The sequence below is a fragment of the Psammomys obesus genome, unplaced genomic scaffold, assembly GCF_907164565.1.
Source record: "Psammomys obesus unplaced genomic scaffold, mPsaObe1.curated_primary_1811, whole genome shotgun sequence".
Taxonomy (NCBI): domain Eukaryota; kingdom Metazoa; phylum Chordata; class Mammalia; order Rodentia; family Muridae; genus Psammomys; species Psammomys obesus.
This window is the reverse complement of record NW_026596046.1, coordinates 3,388,988-3,408,762: the sequence shown is the minus strand read 5'-3', so window position 1 is coordinate 3,408,762 and position 19,775 is coordinate 3,388,988. Positions and strand designations below refer to the sequence as shown.

The 19,775-nt window shown below is 44.5% G+C and overlaps 1 protein-coding gene across 1 annotated transcript in view; it reads left to right on the top strand.

The window, feature by feature from the left end:
• The window catches only part of Entrep2 (endosomal transmembrane epsin interactor 2), a 401,477-nt gene that overhangs the window by 356,073 nt on the left and 25,629 nt on the right, over positions 1-19,775 (top strand). Inside the window, exon 5 of the mRNA XM_055623385.1 lies at positions 17,932-18,039. Within this exon, the coding sequence (XP_055479360.1) occupies positions 17,932-18,039 (108 nt within the window). The remainder of the gene's footprint in view (positions 1-17,931; positions 18,040-19,775) is intronic.

Below are 19,775 nucleotides of genomic sequence, written 5' to 3'. Positions count from 1 at the left end.
CTCAGCCTCACCGATGAGGAAGTCAAGCCACACTCAGGTCAAGCTTTGAGGAAAACACTCAAACCCACACTCCCCAGAGTAAGCCAGACAAGGGAGGCTCCCTGTCCAGGGGGACTTTGTGCAATGTGGCCAAGAAATGAGTCCCTGGGGAGAGGGGTGGTCGTGATGCTGTCACCGTCATGGCGACGTAGAAATGAGCATATTGAGTTGTACATGTTCGGTGCTGAGCCCTGAAGTCACCCAGGCTTGGTGAGCACCCGGGTGCAGGTTCTCCTCCTACCCATCAGGTTGCTTGGACACAGCTGACTGGGCCTGGAGTGGGTACCTAACCAGATGAGGTCTGTAAGTGAATACCCTTCCTAAGCTGGGAACCTGGGACTAGTCCTGGCAAAGCAGGAGGTCTGCTGGGGAGCTGTTCTACAGAGACAGAGACACAGAAGAGTGCAGAGCAAACCCAGTGCAGCCTGCTGCCCTTCACAGACTAGGCCTGCAGGAGAGAGAAGCCAGCTTTTGCTGGAGCAAGCCCAACGGTGCCCAGGAGTCTGCGGGACAACAGGCGGGAGTGGACCCAGGTGTCAAGTCCTCCTTAGAACGGAGAGGTTCAGTCAGTGGGCAGGGGAGTTAGAGCCCCAGATATACTTGACCACAAACTTGGAAGCCTGTGTGAGAGAAAAATGGCACAATGAAGACTAGGGTCTCCTAAAGTGGGGTCAGGATGTTTCAAGAGGCTTTTATACTCATGCCTGCTAAGGGTTAAACTACAAAACATTCTGGTGGACTTAAATAAACAGCTGAAGTGAGAATCTGTGGCTGGCAATCTCTTCAGCTATGTTATGCTAGCCAATAGGAAGGGGCCTGACTTTAGGATATCTCCCCAGCCAGTGAACTGCCTCTGAAAATAACTACCATATAAATCCCCTGTAAGAAAGCTTTCTAGCATTTGCCTTGTGGGATACTCCTCAAGTCTTATCTATCTCGGTTTACCCAGATTATAAGAATCATTGTCCCCAAATAAACATTGTTTCCTTTGACCTCAGTGTCAGTCTTACAGTTGTGGACCGGTAATGTCACTGGCTGAGAGGGAATGCTGTGATCTGACTCCTCCATTCCTCAGTTTCTCTCCCTGCCTGACCTGTTCAAGTGCAGTCAGCTAGGTGACTGTGTAGCCATTCCTTGCTCTTAAGGCCCAGCCCAAATGCTGTCACCTCTAGGCATTCCTCCTGGTTCTGTCCTTATAGCTCTCCCCTGGGCCCTTGCTCCTCTGTTCCACTAAATGATGGCTATTGGGGCATAACCAGTGGTTGGAAAGCCATCTCTTGCAGCATTACCTCAGACATTGGAGGACAGAGACCATGTCAGCCCAGCTGTCCAGAGCTCCCCCCCCTGGAATTAAAGGAGGTGGGACACAGGGACACTGAATAATAGAGCACTGTCCAATTACACAATGGATCTCTGCTCCTCACAGTGAAAGTGAAATCAATAGCTAATGAAGGGGGCGCTAATTGACTGCTTCGCTGATTCTAAAATCTAGAGCGATTCCAGCCCCAAAACCATGGGCTTAGAGGGCTAGATAATTGAGTTCTTCAATATTGACATTTTCTTTCAGTCATGCCCAAACCTAATTGGCCTTCAATTCCTAAGCCAAACAGGTACATTCAGGGTTGTTTGGAGAGCAAACATGTTGCACCTCTGTGTGTTCCTGGGGAATTATTTGGCAGTGGGAGATGGTACACAGTACTCGGAGGCGGTGCAAGTTAAAAGCCAATGTCCCCATAATGCTGCAGACCCGGGCCGAGTACACCTGCTCGGAGCTGGCTCCCAGGCCTGAGCTTCGAGGCTGCAGTGCTGAGAGAGTTTTAATACACAGGCAAGATCCTGACTGGCCTTCTCACACACGCTCCTCGGTGTTCTCAGCTGCAAAGCCTTTGTTTTGCTGAAAAAAAATTTCCTTGCAAATCATTTCACACGAAAACCGAGGAAACGCCTTGTGGATTGTTGTTATTTTAGCCAGTGACTAATTAGCTGGGAACAGCTGAGACATTTTACGAGCGCCTTTGATCTTACAGGAGAGGGGATTGCTAATGCAAATAAAAGATTTCCTTCTGCCAAAATTTAAACAGCTGATAAAATAAGACCTTGTTTCCAACACCTTCCTGGCTTCTCCAGCAGGAAAGAGGGGAGAGGGGCCTGCAGGGTGGGTGGTTTGAATGCATCTGTGATGCGTTCAGGAGTGCCGGTGTGAACTGTCACTATTGCTCAGGATGTGGAGGCGGCTGTGTCTTGTTATTTGTGGGTGCTTGTGTACCCCCACAAAGCACAGAATGGTACAGGCCCTGCAGTCAGAAGACAAGTGGCTTTAGGGACGATCTTAATGACAGAAACTACACACACACCTGCACTACTCATTTTGGGCAACTGCAGCAGAATGCTTATACCAAATGGCTTAAACAGCATGATATATACGTGTATACAGTGCGCATGCGTGCGTACAGATGCCTTTTCCCATGTGTGTGTCTGCAGAGACCAGAAGTGAGCATCAGGTGTCCTCCTCTGACACTGTCCCCTGTATGTTTTGAGACAGTTTGTCTGGCTGTCCAGTGAGGCCTGGGGGTTCACCTGTGCCTGTGTCCTTCCAGCACTGGGGTTGCTGACAACCATCGCTATGCCTGTATGTAGGGAGCTGAACACAGCAAACATGGAGCCATCTCCCCAGCCCCAACAGACCTTTCCCCCTGTCATTGTCATCATCATGGGAGCTAGAAGTCCCCAAAGTGAGCATGGTCAGGCTCTGGCAAAGGCTCTTTTCCTGCTCATGAGTGGCCATCTTCTCATTTTTGCTGTCACAGACAGGGGAGAAAGGGGAAGAGTAGTTGGGCCTCATCCTGTATCTTCTCCCACAGGCACTAACGCCCACAGGAGCTGCATCTCTGCTCTCTCAAAGAGCCCATCTCCTGATGTCATTACCCTGACAGGAACACCCTCAAAACAGGGACTTCTGGGGGATAAAAATGTTCAGGCCACAGTACTCACTCACACCACAATGCATTTAAATGAGCTGAATTAATTTCTTTCATTTGTATTTTCTCCCAAAACATCTATATTATTGACAACTAAGTCATAATTTATTAATGATCTTTTAAATGTACTGTTTTGCTTTGAACTAAATGTTGTCAAATGTAAATATTAACACAGCAAATTGTATCATAATTTCTGCTGACATACTTTCTTCCTAAAACTTAATACATTTTAAAGGAATTAATGGCTCAGAAAGTGGCAGGCAATTTTTCGGCAGATGTTACCACAGCTGCCTATTCTCATACCCTTTTGTGACCTACACCTTGCTTTTCCACGGGTCTTTTTCACGTTTCAGGTCTTTTTCTGTCCATGGGTCACAGGCAATAGGTCACAGGTTATCACTCAGAGCTCACCTGTCAGCCATTATATCCAGTCACTGTTCTTGGGCCATAGTCGCCACTGGTAAAGCTCAGGTCATGGCCTCAGGAGGACTGTCCTGCCTCCCGCTGTGGAGGGATAGGAACTCAATCCTGTGGGCTTCCCTGCCCGTGTGGCAGACTCTGCGTGGATGGCATGCTTCTGCGTTGTCACGACTCTGCCTGGTGCCTGACCTTATTTTCAGGGTTATAAAGACCCCTCCTCCCACCTTAACAGTGGTTGCATCCCTAACCCCTTCCCTGGGCTTTGTGGTGAGGAGTGAAGTCCCTCCCCTTTCATAGACATGGACAACAGACTTCTCGCCTTCCAGGACCTTCCCACTCAGGAGCCTTTATGCCTAGACATGATGAGTGCCTCACCTTCAACTTCTGAATCTCCGTACAGCCATACACCTATCTCATGCCAGAGCATGTAAAAACATGCATGCACACGCACACACATATACACATACATATGTATGCATGCACAGGCACATGCATATCTACACACATGCACACAGGCACGTACACATACATATAAACAGGGATACCCGCACGCAAGCACAAATGTGGGATCCACTAAGGATCGACATGGTCCGACTCCAACAGTCTGGGTCAGGTCCTCCTGGCCCCAAGCCTAGCAAACCTCCCACTGATGCCCAAGTGCAGCCATCTAGCTCTCAGTCTCACTTCCGGTTTCTGAACACAAGCCTTGCTGTCCCCAGCTTGTCCCCAGTACTCTCTATGGGACAGCTCAGGATGGCACCCTCCTGACTAGCAAACACTCCAAGGGTGGAGGACCCACCATTGGCACCTCCTCAGCATGAGCTCAGGACCAGACTTTTGCCAGATGACAAATTTGGCAGCTGCACACATCCATGGGAGGTGACTCTTCAATGACAGGCTCCCTCTGCCAGCTGCAGTACCAGCTGGAGTCTCCAATGCCCAGTTGACTGCCTCTAGGATTTTCATTTCATTTCACATTGTGTTGGTGAAGAAAGAATCTAAAGCTAGTCATTACCATGAAGTCACAGGGCAGACAGGCTCTAGACATTTGTCACCTGGAATTTAATTAATAGTTTTTGTTCATCTTTTATGCTACCTTGGCATTTAGTCAAGAAAGCCTATAATTTTAAGAGTGATGCAGTATAGAAGACATAGAGAGTTATGACAGAGCCCCACCATTTTTCTGAGAATAGTTTTGCACAGTAAAAGGTGTTTCCTCAATATTCAATGATTACAAAATAAATCATTTTAATCATTGAGCATGGTGTAGCTCCGTGTAGAATATTGCACTTGTTTTCTTCCTATCTCTGTGATAAAACACTAAACCCAGGGAACTTACAGAAGGAGAGATTTATTTGCTCTTATGGTCCCAGAAGGATAAGAGAGCATCACCATGACAGGAAGTGGAAGGCAGCAAGCAAGCTGAGAATGTACATTTTGAACTGAAAGCACAAAACAAAGAGAACAAACTGTGAGCAGGACAAGGCCTTAAGCTCTTAAAGCCTGTTCCCAGTAACACACTTCCTCCACCGAGGCCACACCCCCTGAACCTCCCCAAACAGTGCCACTGACTGGGGCCCAAGTGTTCAAATGAATGGGCCTATGGCGAACATCACATTCAAAGCAATACAGGGACGAACTTCTGTCTTATTATCAAAGTGATACCTGGCCACTGCAAAAACACTGGCAACTAGTTAGATAACAGGTAGTTGCATGCATGATAGATTAGAGTAAGTAAGTAGGAAATCCTATAAGATATCAATTCTCTTTTAGACGTTTTTCTATACAACATCTATTTATATACACAAAATGTTTAACCCAAAGCCAGAACCAGAGACATTGTAATACCACACAGCAGTGTCCTACATATGTGGAAGATATACATCAAGGCCTTCAGGAGATACCTGAAACCACAGATGGTTCCAAGGTGCATAAGCCCACACTATGCTTTTCCCAATGCATATGTGTTTATGTAATAGTTTGATTTATAAAGTTAGCACAGTGAGAGGTTGGCAGGAACTAAAAGCAAAATAGAGCATTTGCGTAAATATGATATAATACATTGTTTTTTAATGTGTGATAGTTTCTTTTCTGGAATATTCTAGTTAATGTTTTTGGGGCTATGGGTAACTGAAATCAAGGAAAACAGAAGTGCATATGAAGGAGCAGGCTGTGTTAACTGTGTTAGCAATGTTGTCGCCTCAGTTAATGGATCATGAATAGAGTCAGAGACAAATAGATGGAGAAGTTGTCTGTTGCTTCCCATCCCATTACCTGTGCCCTGAGCCTCTCTGTGAGCTTCAGGGACAATCCTGCAGACTCTGTGCCCCAGGGTCTCTTCTCCCGGGCATCTGGCTGGGTTTGCCCCTTGTGAGACAGGAGAAAGGACGAAAGGAGAGGGCAGCATGTTTGTCTGCAGCTGCCCATTCTCTCAGGCAGTTTTTTGGCTACAGACCCTGCTCTGTGGAGGGGCACCTCTGTCTTGGCTACACTTTGCCTGGCCCTTGATCATGTCCCTTCCTCCTTTTCATGGTCAGGCCTTTGATGATAACTGCCCTGACTCTGGTTAACTCTGGGATTTTCTGTTCTTTGCCAATTTCTCTTAAGTATCTACTGTCTTTCAACCAACATTTGAGCATGTGTATTGGTGTGCTTTCCTATCACAAAACCCCGTTAGAAACCATGTAAGAGGTACGTTTCATTTGGGCTTATGATTTTAGAAGGTTCTTTCCACGGTTACTTGGCTCTGTGGATCTGGTCATGTTGGGAAGCAGAACATTATAATAGCCAAGGTAGAGGACTTCCTCTTGGTGGTAAACCGGAAGCAAAAGGCAAATACGGGAAAGCAGAGTCCCCAAGGCCACAAGCCAGTGACCTACTTTCTCTCTCAAGACTCAAGACGAAGTTTCCAAATCACTGAACTTGTAGGAGTCTGTAGATGACTCATATCCATGGTGCTTTGCCGTCCTTCCCATGCTCCCCACCCTAAGAGCTCATATGCAGCCTTTGTTCTGCCCTCAGTAATCAAATGCTACAGATAAGTCCTGAGTTCCTCTAGAAATTTAAACTCATCAGGTAGGTTGTTGGAAGCCAGGTTGACAGCCAGCAGGTCAAACAACCTGGGACTTGAGAATGGCGTCTAAGATGATGGGCAGAAGGAGTCATGGGATCTGAGCCCTAGCCTTTGGAATCTGAGCTATCTCTGGGAAATTTGGAACTGTACTGGATCAGACAATCCCTTGCTGGTGTCTGATGCTGGTGAGGAGGAACCCCACAATATTTGAGGTTCCGGAAAGCCTATGTTGTTTCTCTTGCGCTGCTTGGAATGATATGTGGGTTTCCACATGTCCTTAGATTAATTGGCACTGTGCTCTTTGCACTTACCCTTTCCTCTCTCCTTGTTTTGAGCCGTCGATGTTGGTGGGAAGGGTCCTAACTCATTCTTCACTTCTATGTGTATTTTTGCACTGTGTACATACTAGCGTTTACTTAATGGAAGTGTGTACTCTCAACGTGTTCTTATTAGAAACAGTAATACACCAAGCACCACATTTGTGTTTTCTGGGTACCTAGGAAATTAGGTGCCCAGGAATTAATGCATCTTCCGTTTTACTCAACACTGCTAAATTGTTCTCCAAAGAGGCTGAATGAATTACTCCCATCACCATTTTGTCCAGGTCCCCATGGCTCTGTCTGTTTGCCATGCTTTCTGCTATGGCCATCTGAGAGAAGGACATAGCTTCATACCAAGGCTGATCCATGCATCCCTTCACTGCAGGGAATGTCTGAGCCTTCATATTCTAAGGCCATTGAGTGGTTTTGGTCATCTCTTTCACTACTTTCGTATTGAGACATCATTTTGCTTTTAATTTTTAAATGTTTCTTTTGCCTTCTGATTAATAATCATTTCTTCTTTGAGTGCATTGCAGACAGAAACTCCATCTGCTGCGTATTTTTTTCTTTTAGTTTTAATGCCTTTTTCTCACTAGACATCTTAACGTCTTAATATAGTCAATCATATTCATCATTTTTCTTATAATTTATGCCATTTGCCTCATTTAAGAAATGCAGTTAATTCTCTTTGTTCATAGTAATTATGTTTTGCAAATTCTATAGGAAAAATTCCTCCTAGATTAAAAAAAAAAAAGCAGGACTTGCCTCTTTCAAGCCTCTGCTCATGACTTTTTTTTACCACCTGATGTATATAGAACCTTCTTTTGCATGTGTTTCTATTTAAAGGCCCCTTATTTTTTATATATTATTGCTTCATTAGCATTGACTTCATGGCCTGCTGTGCTACTGTTCATGCCTAGATTCTGCTTATCTGACACTTATGTTCTCCTTAAGGCATATCACAGCTTTCTTACACTAGACGACAGCACTGCAACATGGCTCCAGGGTTGTGTGTGCAGTGAGTCTGTAACGGAAGAACACAAACAAGACATACGACACTAAGTCAACCATAAAAGCAGCATTGTGTTGTTCAGCCTTACTGAGGATGGATTCATTGGGCAACTCACAGAGTTGGCCTCTCTTCATAGATTTGAAAATAGCTGCCAAAGCACCCTGGGCCCAGAGATGGGAGCTGAGGATGTGGCTTAGTGGGTATGAGCAGGTGCTCTGTGAGTGGGAGACCTCAGTTTGAGTTTGAAGCTCCAGCACTCAGGTAAAAACCAAGGATGAGCACAGGTGCCCGTAGCTTCAGCATGGGTGAAGGAGTAGATAGGCAGATTCTAAGTGCTCACTGGCCAGACACACAAGTCAGAGGACAGGCTTAGGGAGAGACCACTGTCTCAAGTCAGAGAGTGAAAGAGGAAAGCACTCAGCGATGTGCTATGGCCTCTACATGCATGCTTATGCTCATGGGTACATGTACCGAACATGCACTTACCACAGATTCACGTAAGTACATGGTACACATGTACAGACAGAGAGAGAGGGAGGGGGACAGAGACGGAGGTGGAGAGGGAGAGGGAGAGAGAGAGAGAGAGAGAGAGAGAGAGAGAGAGAGAGAGATTGAGATTTTGGAGTTAAAAATAAATCTTAGGAAGTAGCCAAATTTGTATATACAGAACTCACAAATAATGGGGAGCACCTGTCCTCCTCTCCCTCAGTGCTGCAGCTTGGTTTTATATCTTCTTTCGAAAGTTGAATTTGCATATCGCAGCTTTATGGTTTTTAAATCCTCCCCTGTGAATGGCGCGACACTGTGGATGCTCCTCCTCAGTGTGACCCTAGCCTTTACTATTGATCTGCCACGTGTCATGGCTCCTGGCTCTTTTCATGAGCTCTTCTCTTTGTCCATTTCCCCATTCCTTATCAGTTCCACCCTACTCACTCTGTTCTTATACCTAGCTCATTTCTACAAATTCCTCAGTTGTGCTCTATGTGTGGAGAGCTTGTTTTCACTGCTCTGGAATTTTCCATCTGTGTATAAACTACAGCATGTTCAACCTGCCCCGTGGAAGGATACTTGATTTTGGTACGAAAGCTGGCCAGAGCAAACAATTGTGTGCTCTTCTTATAGGCCATGAGGTGAGCTCATCCCAAGAAGATGATTGGTGGAAATATTCAACTTCAACAGATAATGCCAAATTATTTTCCATAATGAACATACAGTTTTCATTTCCACCTGAAATGTCTTAGCATCCTTGTTGACTTACCTTTAGTACCTGGCATGGTTCTTTATAGAATTTGTCTGTCTGGCAGGTTATCTTGTTGGTTTCATATACATTTGTCAGGTATTGCTGAAATCTGTCTCTACTTTCCATTGTTAATCTGTTTATTTGGAGGCATGTGTCTGTCTTTGTGTGTCTGCATGTCTGTGTGCTCGGTGCTAGGGCCTCACTATGCCTCATGTGTACACCATGGCTGGTACATGCATAGAGGCCTAAGGACGACTTGCAGTTCTCTCCTACCTCAGAGATCTGAAGGAGCAAACTCAGGTCAGGCGGCAAGGGCATTTACCCGCTGAGTAATTTTGCCATCCTTGATGATCTTTTGAGATATTTATCCACCATCCCTATTTCTTCTTCTGAGAATGGCTATTCGTGTCTGCTGATGGGTTTTTATTGGTGATTTGCATTTTTCATTTGTGTGAGGTTTGTTTGTGTTTGCTGTTTTCCAAGCATAATGATATGCTTATGTATCCATTTTCCTCTCACATTCACCTTCTTAATCAATTTGGCATTGCTTTTCAGACATGTTGTATAAACAGCTATTTCTTTTGGTATTGTTGACTAAGTTATTCTTTCCATAAAAATCTATTTTTTTGCCTTGTTAGTCACACATCAAGCTCTAATATTTCTTTGCCTCCTTTTCTGCTAAATATGTCTTTATTTCCCCTTTCTCTGCCATAGTTATTTCTTGGTGCCTGCAGGGTATATCTGAAGATGCCCAAGTACCTTATAGAAAATGAACAGTGTTCGTATATATCCTGCATATTCTCATGTTGACTCAATGAGATACCTAGCAATGTAAATACTATGCCAATGATTGTTTTACTGTAGTGTTTAAAGGCTAATGACAAGAAGAAAAGTCTAGACACGGGGTAGGTGAGATGGCTTGGTGGATGAAGGGGCTTGCACGTCTGACATCTGGGTTCATCTCTAGAGTTCACAGTAGGAGAAATTGACTCCTCAGATTGCCCTCTGACCTCCACACAAGCATCGTAGCATGGGTTTGCCTTCACCCCCCACCTCCACAATAAGTAGAAATAAATAAATGTCCCAGGTTTGTATATGTTCAGTGTAGGCTCATTTCCCCTGCATATTTTCCACCCACAGTTGACTGAATCTGTGGATATCAGCTTCACAGATGGTGTAACTGTGCCGGATTGTCATCACAATTGTCACGACCACAGTCTCTTCTTTCTAAGTACTTGTCCATCATCCCACATCATTTTCCATCTTTACCCATGAGTATGTTCCTGCCTTCACTGCTAATATGAATGACATTCTTTGAATAATAACCCTGGTTCTAGGATGTGTGAAGAATGCAGCTCTGCTACTGGCCTTGTCTAGAACAACTTGAGCATCATACCTAATTCAACCACTTGAATACATTTCCAGCTGTGTGCAAATAATTACATTCTAATTTGAATACTTCTCATTTTTATTATTCAACGTCTGCCCAGAGTTGAAGAGTGAGCTCTAAGAATGTTGCCCCATGTCCTTCTATATATTTGATGTAGGGTTTCTTGAGTTATAGAAATCCCTGTTGATTTCTGATGTGTTAAAAGCTTTTAATACTAGTATTGAAAAAAACCCTCATATTGTATACATTGAGGTGATTATATCGTGGTTTTCATTTAACATGGAGAGTATAATTGGAAGATTCAATTATATGAAACAATAATAAGCTAAGCTTGGCGAGAGTGTGGAGTGGTCATATGTGGCAGAGGTTAGCTTGTAGGATATTTGCACCTCATAAGAAAGAATTTTCTTCTGTTTTTCTTTTCACGCCTAGATCTGTTTGTTTTTTTGTTTGTTTGTTTTAATCTTTTAAAAAATCCAGCAGTCCTAATTGAGGCCACATTGAGTGCCACTTTCCTGTGAGCTTTTAATATATATATATAATTTCATACAGTGTATCTTGATTATTTTCATACCCTTTCTTCACTCCTCCAAGATCTGCCACCTTCCCTACCAACTCAGTGTTGCATCCTTTTGAACTTTAAAGCCCATAAGCTACGTGGGGCTACCCATACCCTCTTGGATGTATAGCCTTCCACCGGAGAGTCATTGACACACCAGAGGCCACACTTTAAAAGAAGACTGACTCTTTTCCTCCTAGAAGCTATCAGTTGCCAATAGCTCTCAGCCGAAGTACCGTTGCCTATACAGCATCCTTGTGAAGAGCAGAACCATGCTCTTGCTGCTCAGAGCCACACCACGTGGCTTACGTTCAGGAGTCCTAGATGGGATGCTTGCATCTTGAAAGTACAGCTTACCTGTACCCTCCTTGCCTCACGTCACTCGCTCATCTTTTTCATAGGGCAACCTAATTTTAGCTCCTTCCCTAGGATCTGTATTCAAGCCATCTAGAAAGACTTCTGTATCTAACCACCGCCTTCTACAGAAGCAATATAAGAGGCTCAGGATCTGCTCCATGATTGTCAAATTCTTTGGTAAAAAATGTGGAAAATGGAAATCACAGTATACATCTGCACGCACACACACACACAGTGATTACACTACCAAAACCAAGAGGGTTGTTTTTGTGTGTCTTGTTTTACTGAGTCATTTTCTGAATCACTTTGTGTCAAAATTAAATTGAATTTTTCTCTGTGTGTGGTTGGAAATGTGGGAATTAAATATGTTCCATTCTAGTCTGAACTTAAAATTCAAAAGAGCACATTAAGATAGCTTATACATTTTCAAATGACTGTTTAGTACCTCCTATTTTGAACAAGTCATTCTACCATCTATGGTGGTAGAAGAAGTGGCCTCTGGCCTTGCTATTCTTCAAGATGGAAGTGGAAATGTTTTGTATTCCTACCATAGGGCCTGAGATTTTACCTCTTTTCAAATTAACAAGCCAGCCTGTTCCTAGTTGCTGGTATTTCTCTGACTGAAGACAGAAGACTCCTGGTTCAGAGACAGGGCGTCTAATTGCTCACAGCAGAAGCCCTGTGCAGTGTGCTTGATATGTGTCAACTTGGTCAAAGCTTCCATCACAGATGCCTGCACACCCAGTTATTCAGGGGACAGAAGAGAGACATGGAACTTGGGGAATCTGGGCCTACCTAGTAAAACTACACTTAGTCTAGGGTCCATGTCACCTCCCTCCTCTTTCTTCAGCTGCTTACTGCAAACTCAGCCAAGGACAGTGAGCTGTGCAGAACAGTCAAGGTCTAGGTCATCAGGAACTTGGAGGTGTGCCCACACCACTGGCAGAATGCTTCCCCCGAAACAGATTCGTAAATATCACGTAAGAGTGCATGGCTAGTGTCAGACATGCCAAGCTAATAGCCAAGCCGAGGAGTAAGCATCTAAGATGATAATGCAGGCAAAGCCCAACGCCTTCCCACGTCCAGTTATAGCAGGTATTTGTTGGCTACGCCTCTTTGTTTTATATATGAGGCCTTAACAGGACGTACAACACCTTGCCTGAGAATGGCCTAGGAAACCGCTTTCATTATTCAAAGAGAGAAAACATGTCAGAAGAGAAAGCCTAGCGAATGAAGTAGTAGAAAAAAATACAAGAGCTTGTTAATCTACACAAGGGCATTTCCAGAAAGACAGAAGAATCAAAGCCCTGGACGTTGAGCTTCCTAATGTGTAGGCATCTGTGAGTCTCCTCGCTGGCACCTGTCCCCAGTAATTATGCTGCTAGTATCCAGATTCCCTGGGAGTGGAGAGAATATTCAGAGAATTTGCCGTGTGCAGATTCGCACAAGTATCCAAAACTTTCCCCCCTCTGTTTCTGTTCTCTGTTCTCTGTTTCTGTTCTCATGATGGGTTCTATGTGAGAGTTCCTTAAGTGTTAATAACCTTGGAGGTAAGTGTGCAGAATGTGCCGAGGTCAGACTCAGTGTCAGCAATGACAGATGTGCTGTTTCCCTACTTGGTTTTTCGACCAGCCATGTAAAGGGATTTTACAGACTGTGGATTTTAGCCCTGCGGAGGTGCCCTGAGAAAGCAGTCACAAGTGTAAATGCGTTACTTAAAGCAGAAAGGAACTGTGAAGGAACACTTGAACCCAACTCCAGTGCTGTGCGGTTAGAAAGAGACGCATGCTGAAGCAGCTGGGGGAGCCTCTGGGAAGCAAGTCATTTTGGCATGTGTTTCAAATAAACACACTTCACAAGGCATAAAGCAGTGTTTGCCTCGGGATGTGTATTCATACAAAAGGTTATGAGGCTGGTGGGAATGTGTGTGAAATTAGTGCTATTTTTAGGGCATTCATTTCAGTGACAATGGAACATGTGGTCATTAAAGTTGAAATTCACGGGTGTTCTTATTCTATTTCTAGCTATGCTACATTGATAGGGATCACTGTTTTAGTTATAATTACCTCCCAGAGACATGTAAAATATATAATGAAGAGTCCTGTATAATCTTTCAGAGGACCGATCTTGTTGCAGAGAGCCATCTTCTACAGGGCATTGGCTGGGGAATCTTGACCTCTGCAGTGTGAGAGATCTAGAGATGAAAGTGAGTAAAAATAAGCCACTGGACACATCAAGAGCATCCTCAAGGTCAAGGTCATGGGACAGCTCCTTTCTCTGCTCCACCAGTTCTGGTCACCATCATGAGCAGCACACCTACATTTTCAGCCATTCACTAGCTTAGCTCTAGAATAGCACCCTGGCAATCAAGCCTGTCCATGTCCCAGACTACGCTTGTTTCAAATGCTCATCTCCCATAACCGCCTGACGCGGGGCCTGTATCTCATGTCTACCCTCTCCAGGATCACCTTCTACTATCCCTTCCTCCACGTGCCATTCTCCCCCTACTCATAACCAATATGTGGCTGTGCTGTATTGGCTGGGGCTCTGAAGTCTGGCTCAGACACCGTCTTCACACTTCTTCGGTGGGCCCTGGCTCACACCCCTCTCCGACAGAACATCACCAGTCGCTTCAGTGTTTCCAAACTTTCAATCAGCAATATTTGCTGAGCCCTGTTGAAGCTCCAATTCTGTGCTGTGACCTTCAAATTTCTCTTCCATTCATTTGTAAATGAAGACCTTCTTTCCATTTTCGTTGGTAACTCAAAGCCCACAAAACACAGGCCAAGCTTCTTATCCTCTCTCTAGCACTCCATATGTGTTCTGTTCCACGACTAAACTCTCATGTTGCTCTGTCTTCACTGGCTGCAGGAGCGGAGAGCACCTAAGAAGTGGCCATAGCAACTTTGCGCAGCCTGTTCAGCTAGCTCTGCCACAATCTGAAACAAAAATTACGACCCAGGGCCTCTTCCCAAAATGGTGTAACCAGGGATTAGATTTATCCTCCTGTCCAAAGCAACAACCGAATGGACACAATGGATAGGAATGCAATAAAGGACTGTGGTTTCTGGAAGAAGGTCAGCAAGCGGTTCCCTCTCCTGCTGACTTCCCAAAGAAACTTCCCAGGGCTCAGGGCTAAAGAAAGGAATTTAGGAGCTCCCCACCCCCAGACTTTCTGAATTAGGGAGACACAACTGAAAGTATGAGAGGTCCAAGCCCTGGGGTAGAGTTCTCAGGAAAGAGATTGCAGGAGAGGGGAGACAGGCACACAGATAGAACTGCAGGATCTGGGGAACGTGGCCTTTGGGTGTTCTGTTGAGTACTGTTAGCATATTCTCAGGGGAAAACTACTATAAGCCAGGGAAAGAGCCACCCGGAAGGATTAGAGACACAGAGCCTGGGCTTTGCGGAGGGGACTGAGTCTGAGTCTGATTCTCATATTCTTTAGAGGCCTCAGGATGGCTTGACTTCCAGGATGGAAATTAGGAGCCCTAGACTGAGTGCTGCTTAGATGTTAAAATTCAGACTGCCTTCTCTGACTCCACGTTTACACTGGGCTGTGGAATGTTGAGAACCATGGCATGCTATGAGCAGCATTTGCCCTCCATAATTTTGTCGTAATCACACCTCTTTTGTATCTCACAAGTTGGCTTTGAGGCTCTGAAGAAAGGGATTAGATAGTGACTTCTGTAGTGAAAGACAGCTTATGAGAGAGTGGAAAACTTCCTAGAGAATGTTACAGAAGAGAAGACCCTGGCTCATGACTCCAGGAACAGGCTGGTGTACATGACCACAGGAAAGGCTGCTGGACTAGACAGCCAGATGGACACAGAGACCCCTGTGCATGAGTGACGTCAGTCACTAATGTGAGCTTGAGGACAGCTTGTTCTACCAAGTGAGTCCAGGACAGCAAGGCTACATGAAAAACCAAAACCAAAAAACAAAAACATATCATCTTCTGTTTCTGGGATGCTCACCTTTTGCTAGATTATCGTAACAAACCTCAATATCATTGTCCTTTCATAAAAAGATAGTTTTTACTGGTAGCTTTTTGGATGTGTATAATAAAATAGCTGTAGTTGAATGATGTGTTATTGGTCAGTTTTGTGAATCTTTGATCAGTTTTGTGAATCCTGTTCATGACATGGATTTGAGAATGCGTTTCCTAAAGAAGAATGAATTACCTTTCAACAGTTAAATACCATGAAGTAGACCCTCTAAGGTGAAGAACGAGGTGAAGCTGTCTGCTTTTGTCATCTCATTAGACTTTTTGTTACTCCCAGTGCTCAGACTCCCAGCTAGTGCTACAAAGCAAGGAAAATAAGCAGCATATAAATTTTAGAGAAACAACATTGGTAGATGGCTTGATTCTCTGCATAGAAAATGCCAAAGCACCTTTAAAATTTCTAGAACTAATGAATTCAAGATTACAAGATACCACATAAGCACACACATAAAAATCACATTTCTATACACTCACAATGAGCATGTGTAAATTAAAATTAAAAGGGCAAAAATGAACTGCAGCCTAAACCTTATCCAATAATTAACTCAAAATGGGTCATGGCCATGAACATAAGCAACATGCTTAGAAAAGAAACATGGAAAAATGCTTAAGTATTTAGAGCTAGGCAGACTTGGCACCCAAAGCATGGCCCACAAAGAGAAGGGGGGCAAGATTGGATATTAGAACACAAAAACGTGGGCTGTCTGAAAAGTGCACATGTAATGGACTAGACATTTTCCTCCCCCAAATTCCTGTGCTGAAATCCTGACCCTACTATGATGTTATTAGGGGACCAGGCCTCTAGGAAGTAAGGAGGTCATGAAGGTGGCTCTGAGTCCTTGTTAGAGAACCCAGAGAGCTTGCTGTGCTGTTTCCATGAGATGAAGCCACAGCTAGAAGTTGGTCACTAGACCCAATACCTTGATGTATACCCTCAGTTTCCAAGGTGGGAAACAAATGTCTTGTTGCTATAGTCACCCATCTGGTGGCATTTTCATTATTACATCCAAAACTCAGGCACCATGAGAAGTACTTGGAAAGATACGCTGCAATTTGAAAAAAAAAAAAAAATTGCAAGTCACATGCCTGAGAAAGAACTGGTGTAAAAAAACTTTTAAAAGCTGGGAATAAAAAGACAAACAGGCCAATGGGAAAAATGAGCAAAGCCTGAAAGACATTTCACTGAAGGGGAGCCAGATGGCAAATAACAAGCAAAAAGAGATTGTTCGACGTCTTTTATGCGTCAGAGAAATTGCAAATAGAGCTGGAGTGGTAAATCCACACGTACCTAGCCAGAACAGCTAAAGCGGAAGTCACACACAATGTTTGCAACGATGCAGGGAAACTGGGTCACTCATGCACCACGGGTGTGACCATAAGATGATCCAGCCATTTTAGAAAGCGTTTGACTGTTCCTTCCAAAACTAGCTATGCAATAACTCTACCCAGCAATTGTTGTCCTGAACAAATACTACCGAGAAATAAAAACTTACCTTCACATAAACACCTGAATGTTTTATTCCTATGAGACCCAAGTTGAAAATCACCCAGGTACTCCTCGGCTGGTAATGGTTAAACCTATTGTGGTATGTCTATTTATTGGAATACTACTTACCAGTACAAAGGAATGAACTGTTAATTCAAGCAACAGCCACAGTGGATCTTCAAACAATTGTGCTGAGTGAATATATATATATATATATATATATATATATATATATATATATATATATATATATATCAATCGCAAACTGTCTGATGCTTTCTCATTCTATCCCCATAACATTCTTGAAACAAGTATTGAGGAACAAGCTAGTGGTTGACAGAGGTATTTGGAGTGAAAAGTGGGGGTGGGGGGGCGATCATTTATAAGAGGCAGCATGGGAGACCTGCGTGTTCTGGGTCTTGACTGTGCTGTCAGTTTCCTGGCTGTGATAGTGCACTAAGCTGTGGTTTTGCGGAATGCCGTCAGTGGGTGCACATAGTAACTCCGTGTCATTTCTGACAATTACATGGTGAATCTACAATTACCTAAATACAAAAAAAATGCCATTTAGAAACTTGAAATTTTATTAAACATTCATCGGCGTCAAGCAACACCCTGTGTTTGATAAAAATTACCCACCTTCTTGCAGCAACATCCCAATATTTTCTTAGCCATCTTACTGACTTCCTAAGATTTACCAAAACTATGACAGACTTATTGTAGGATTAAGACCAGTTTGAACAGCACAGTATAAATAAATAAATAAATAAATAAATAAATAAATAAATAAATAATACATACATACATACATACATACATACATACATATATACATACATACATAAACAAATGTGTGTGTGTGTGTGTGTGTGCGCGTGTGTGTTTTAAAGGCTAAGTTTAAGTGTGAATAAAAGACAGCCACACACAAAACCAGCCTTCTGTGAGGCAGGCGGCAGCTGTCCGCACTGTGCAGGCTTGTATAAGTGTGCCCTGGACGCTGTGTCTGTGTGAGTGGCAGGAACTGACCTTTCTTCCGGTTCTTTTCTTGCAGGACCTCCTCTTCAGCGTATGCGCCCTCAATGTCCTCTCCACCATCGTGTGCGCATTGGCCACGGCCATGTGCTGCATGCAGATGGTCTCTGCCGATGTCCTGCAGATGGTAAGTGGCTCCGCTCCTGCCCAGGCCCTCTCCGGGTGGCCTCCCTCCTCTGTAGCTCGAGTCTAGGGGAGGCATGGAGGAGAGTGGTTGCTTCTGGGTAGAGAACCATGAGCTCTCTCAGTCCAGACCGCCCAGGGACCCCTGGAGTCACCTAGTGCTGCTTTCTGAGGAAGGGGACTCTGCAGATTCGCTGCTGTTGCCTCCCTTCAGACATCAGCAGAGTTCCATGTTGTGATAGAGTCCTGCCTGCCCTCCGCAGAGCACCCAGGATGTGTCCCTGAGTAAGTGGGAGTCGGCCGCGCTGGACGGCCTACAGAACCAGAACCTTCAAAGCAAGCCCCATCCTTGTTCTTCGGAATTCCCTGTGGTAGAAGTTTGGGGTTGTGAGAAGATGATTTCTCAAATTCAAAAACTGCTGTGCTTCTGCTTTTGGAATGTGCTAAATTAACCCAGAGATCATGGTCCAGTGGCCCTCATCTGGTCTCATGGCCAGGGTCTTTAAAGAAAAGACCTTCTGCTCCCATGGGAGTGGTGAGGCCAAAGTAGGGGCCACGTGCTTGTTAATAAACACCTCTAAACACACACTTCATAAATCGTGATGGCTCTTTGTCGTCTCAGCATGAGTGGACCACAGCCTAGGGTTCAATACATTATTGTGAAACTCATGATAAAAAAAAAAAAGTGACAATTGGTTTTTGGTTTAGGAGCCACTCTTGTGTCCCTTCCTCCCTCCCATTTGCCATCTCTCTGTCTGCCTTGTTTGTTTCCCTTACCGCAACAGAATAGCCCAGACTGAGTAAGGTATAAAGAAGGCAGGCTTACTTAGCATCCAGTTCTGGAGGGCGGAGAGTCCAAGGCTGCACAGCCGCATGTGGTTGGCTTCTGATGGAGAACCTCATGGCAAACGGCAGAAGGGAAGGGGGCACCTGTGGGAGATAGAACCTAAGAACCTAGCCTTGTTTTATTTTTTAACAGCCCTGCTCCCAAGTGGTGGCTGACCTTACCTATTAGAGTGAGTCCTCCCTCGCTCCCTCTACATGGTATCAATCTATTCAGGAGGGGTTGACCCCTGTTACCCAAGCACTTCCTACTAGGGCCACCTCCCAATACTACCATTTTGGGCCAGGACAAACCACAGTCAAGCCAAAGCTCGCTATGTACATCTCTATGTCTCTCAGCCTACCCGCAAGTCCACTGTGCCCTACAACCAATGTTTTGTGCGTCTCCTAAAAGGAAAGACAAGTTATTTCTAGAGTGAGCTCCTCTTTTAAATCTTCCTCCTCACCCATCCGTTAGTCAGGATACAAGGCCAGAGAGCATCCTTACCAATATGTTAAAACTGCGTTGGCTCTAGCTGCATGTGGCGTGCAGTCTGGCACCCACAGCATACATCCACGCAGCTGTCATCGTGAGCTGACCTTTCTGAGAGGTCGCAGTGTTCTGAAAGGTGTCTAATTAAGCAGCTATTCAGCAGGATGAACTTTTGGCCTCATTCATCGAGGCCTCGTGTTGGCAATTTTCTCCAGCACAGGGTATAAAGGAAAGGTTAAATACCAGAAGGTTCTACCGATCTCAGTAGATTTTGCTATTGATCTGTAAATATCACACCAATTCAACCAAACTAACAGAGCTAAAGGCAGCAGAGGATAGCAATATGTATCACCTACTTTCAAACACTAAAATGAAAACTGCCAACTAAATAAGAATAAGGCATATGCTAGCTGTGTAAGCCTTTA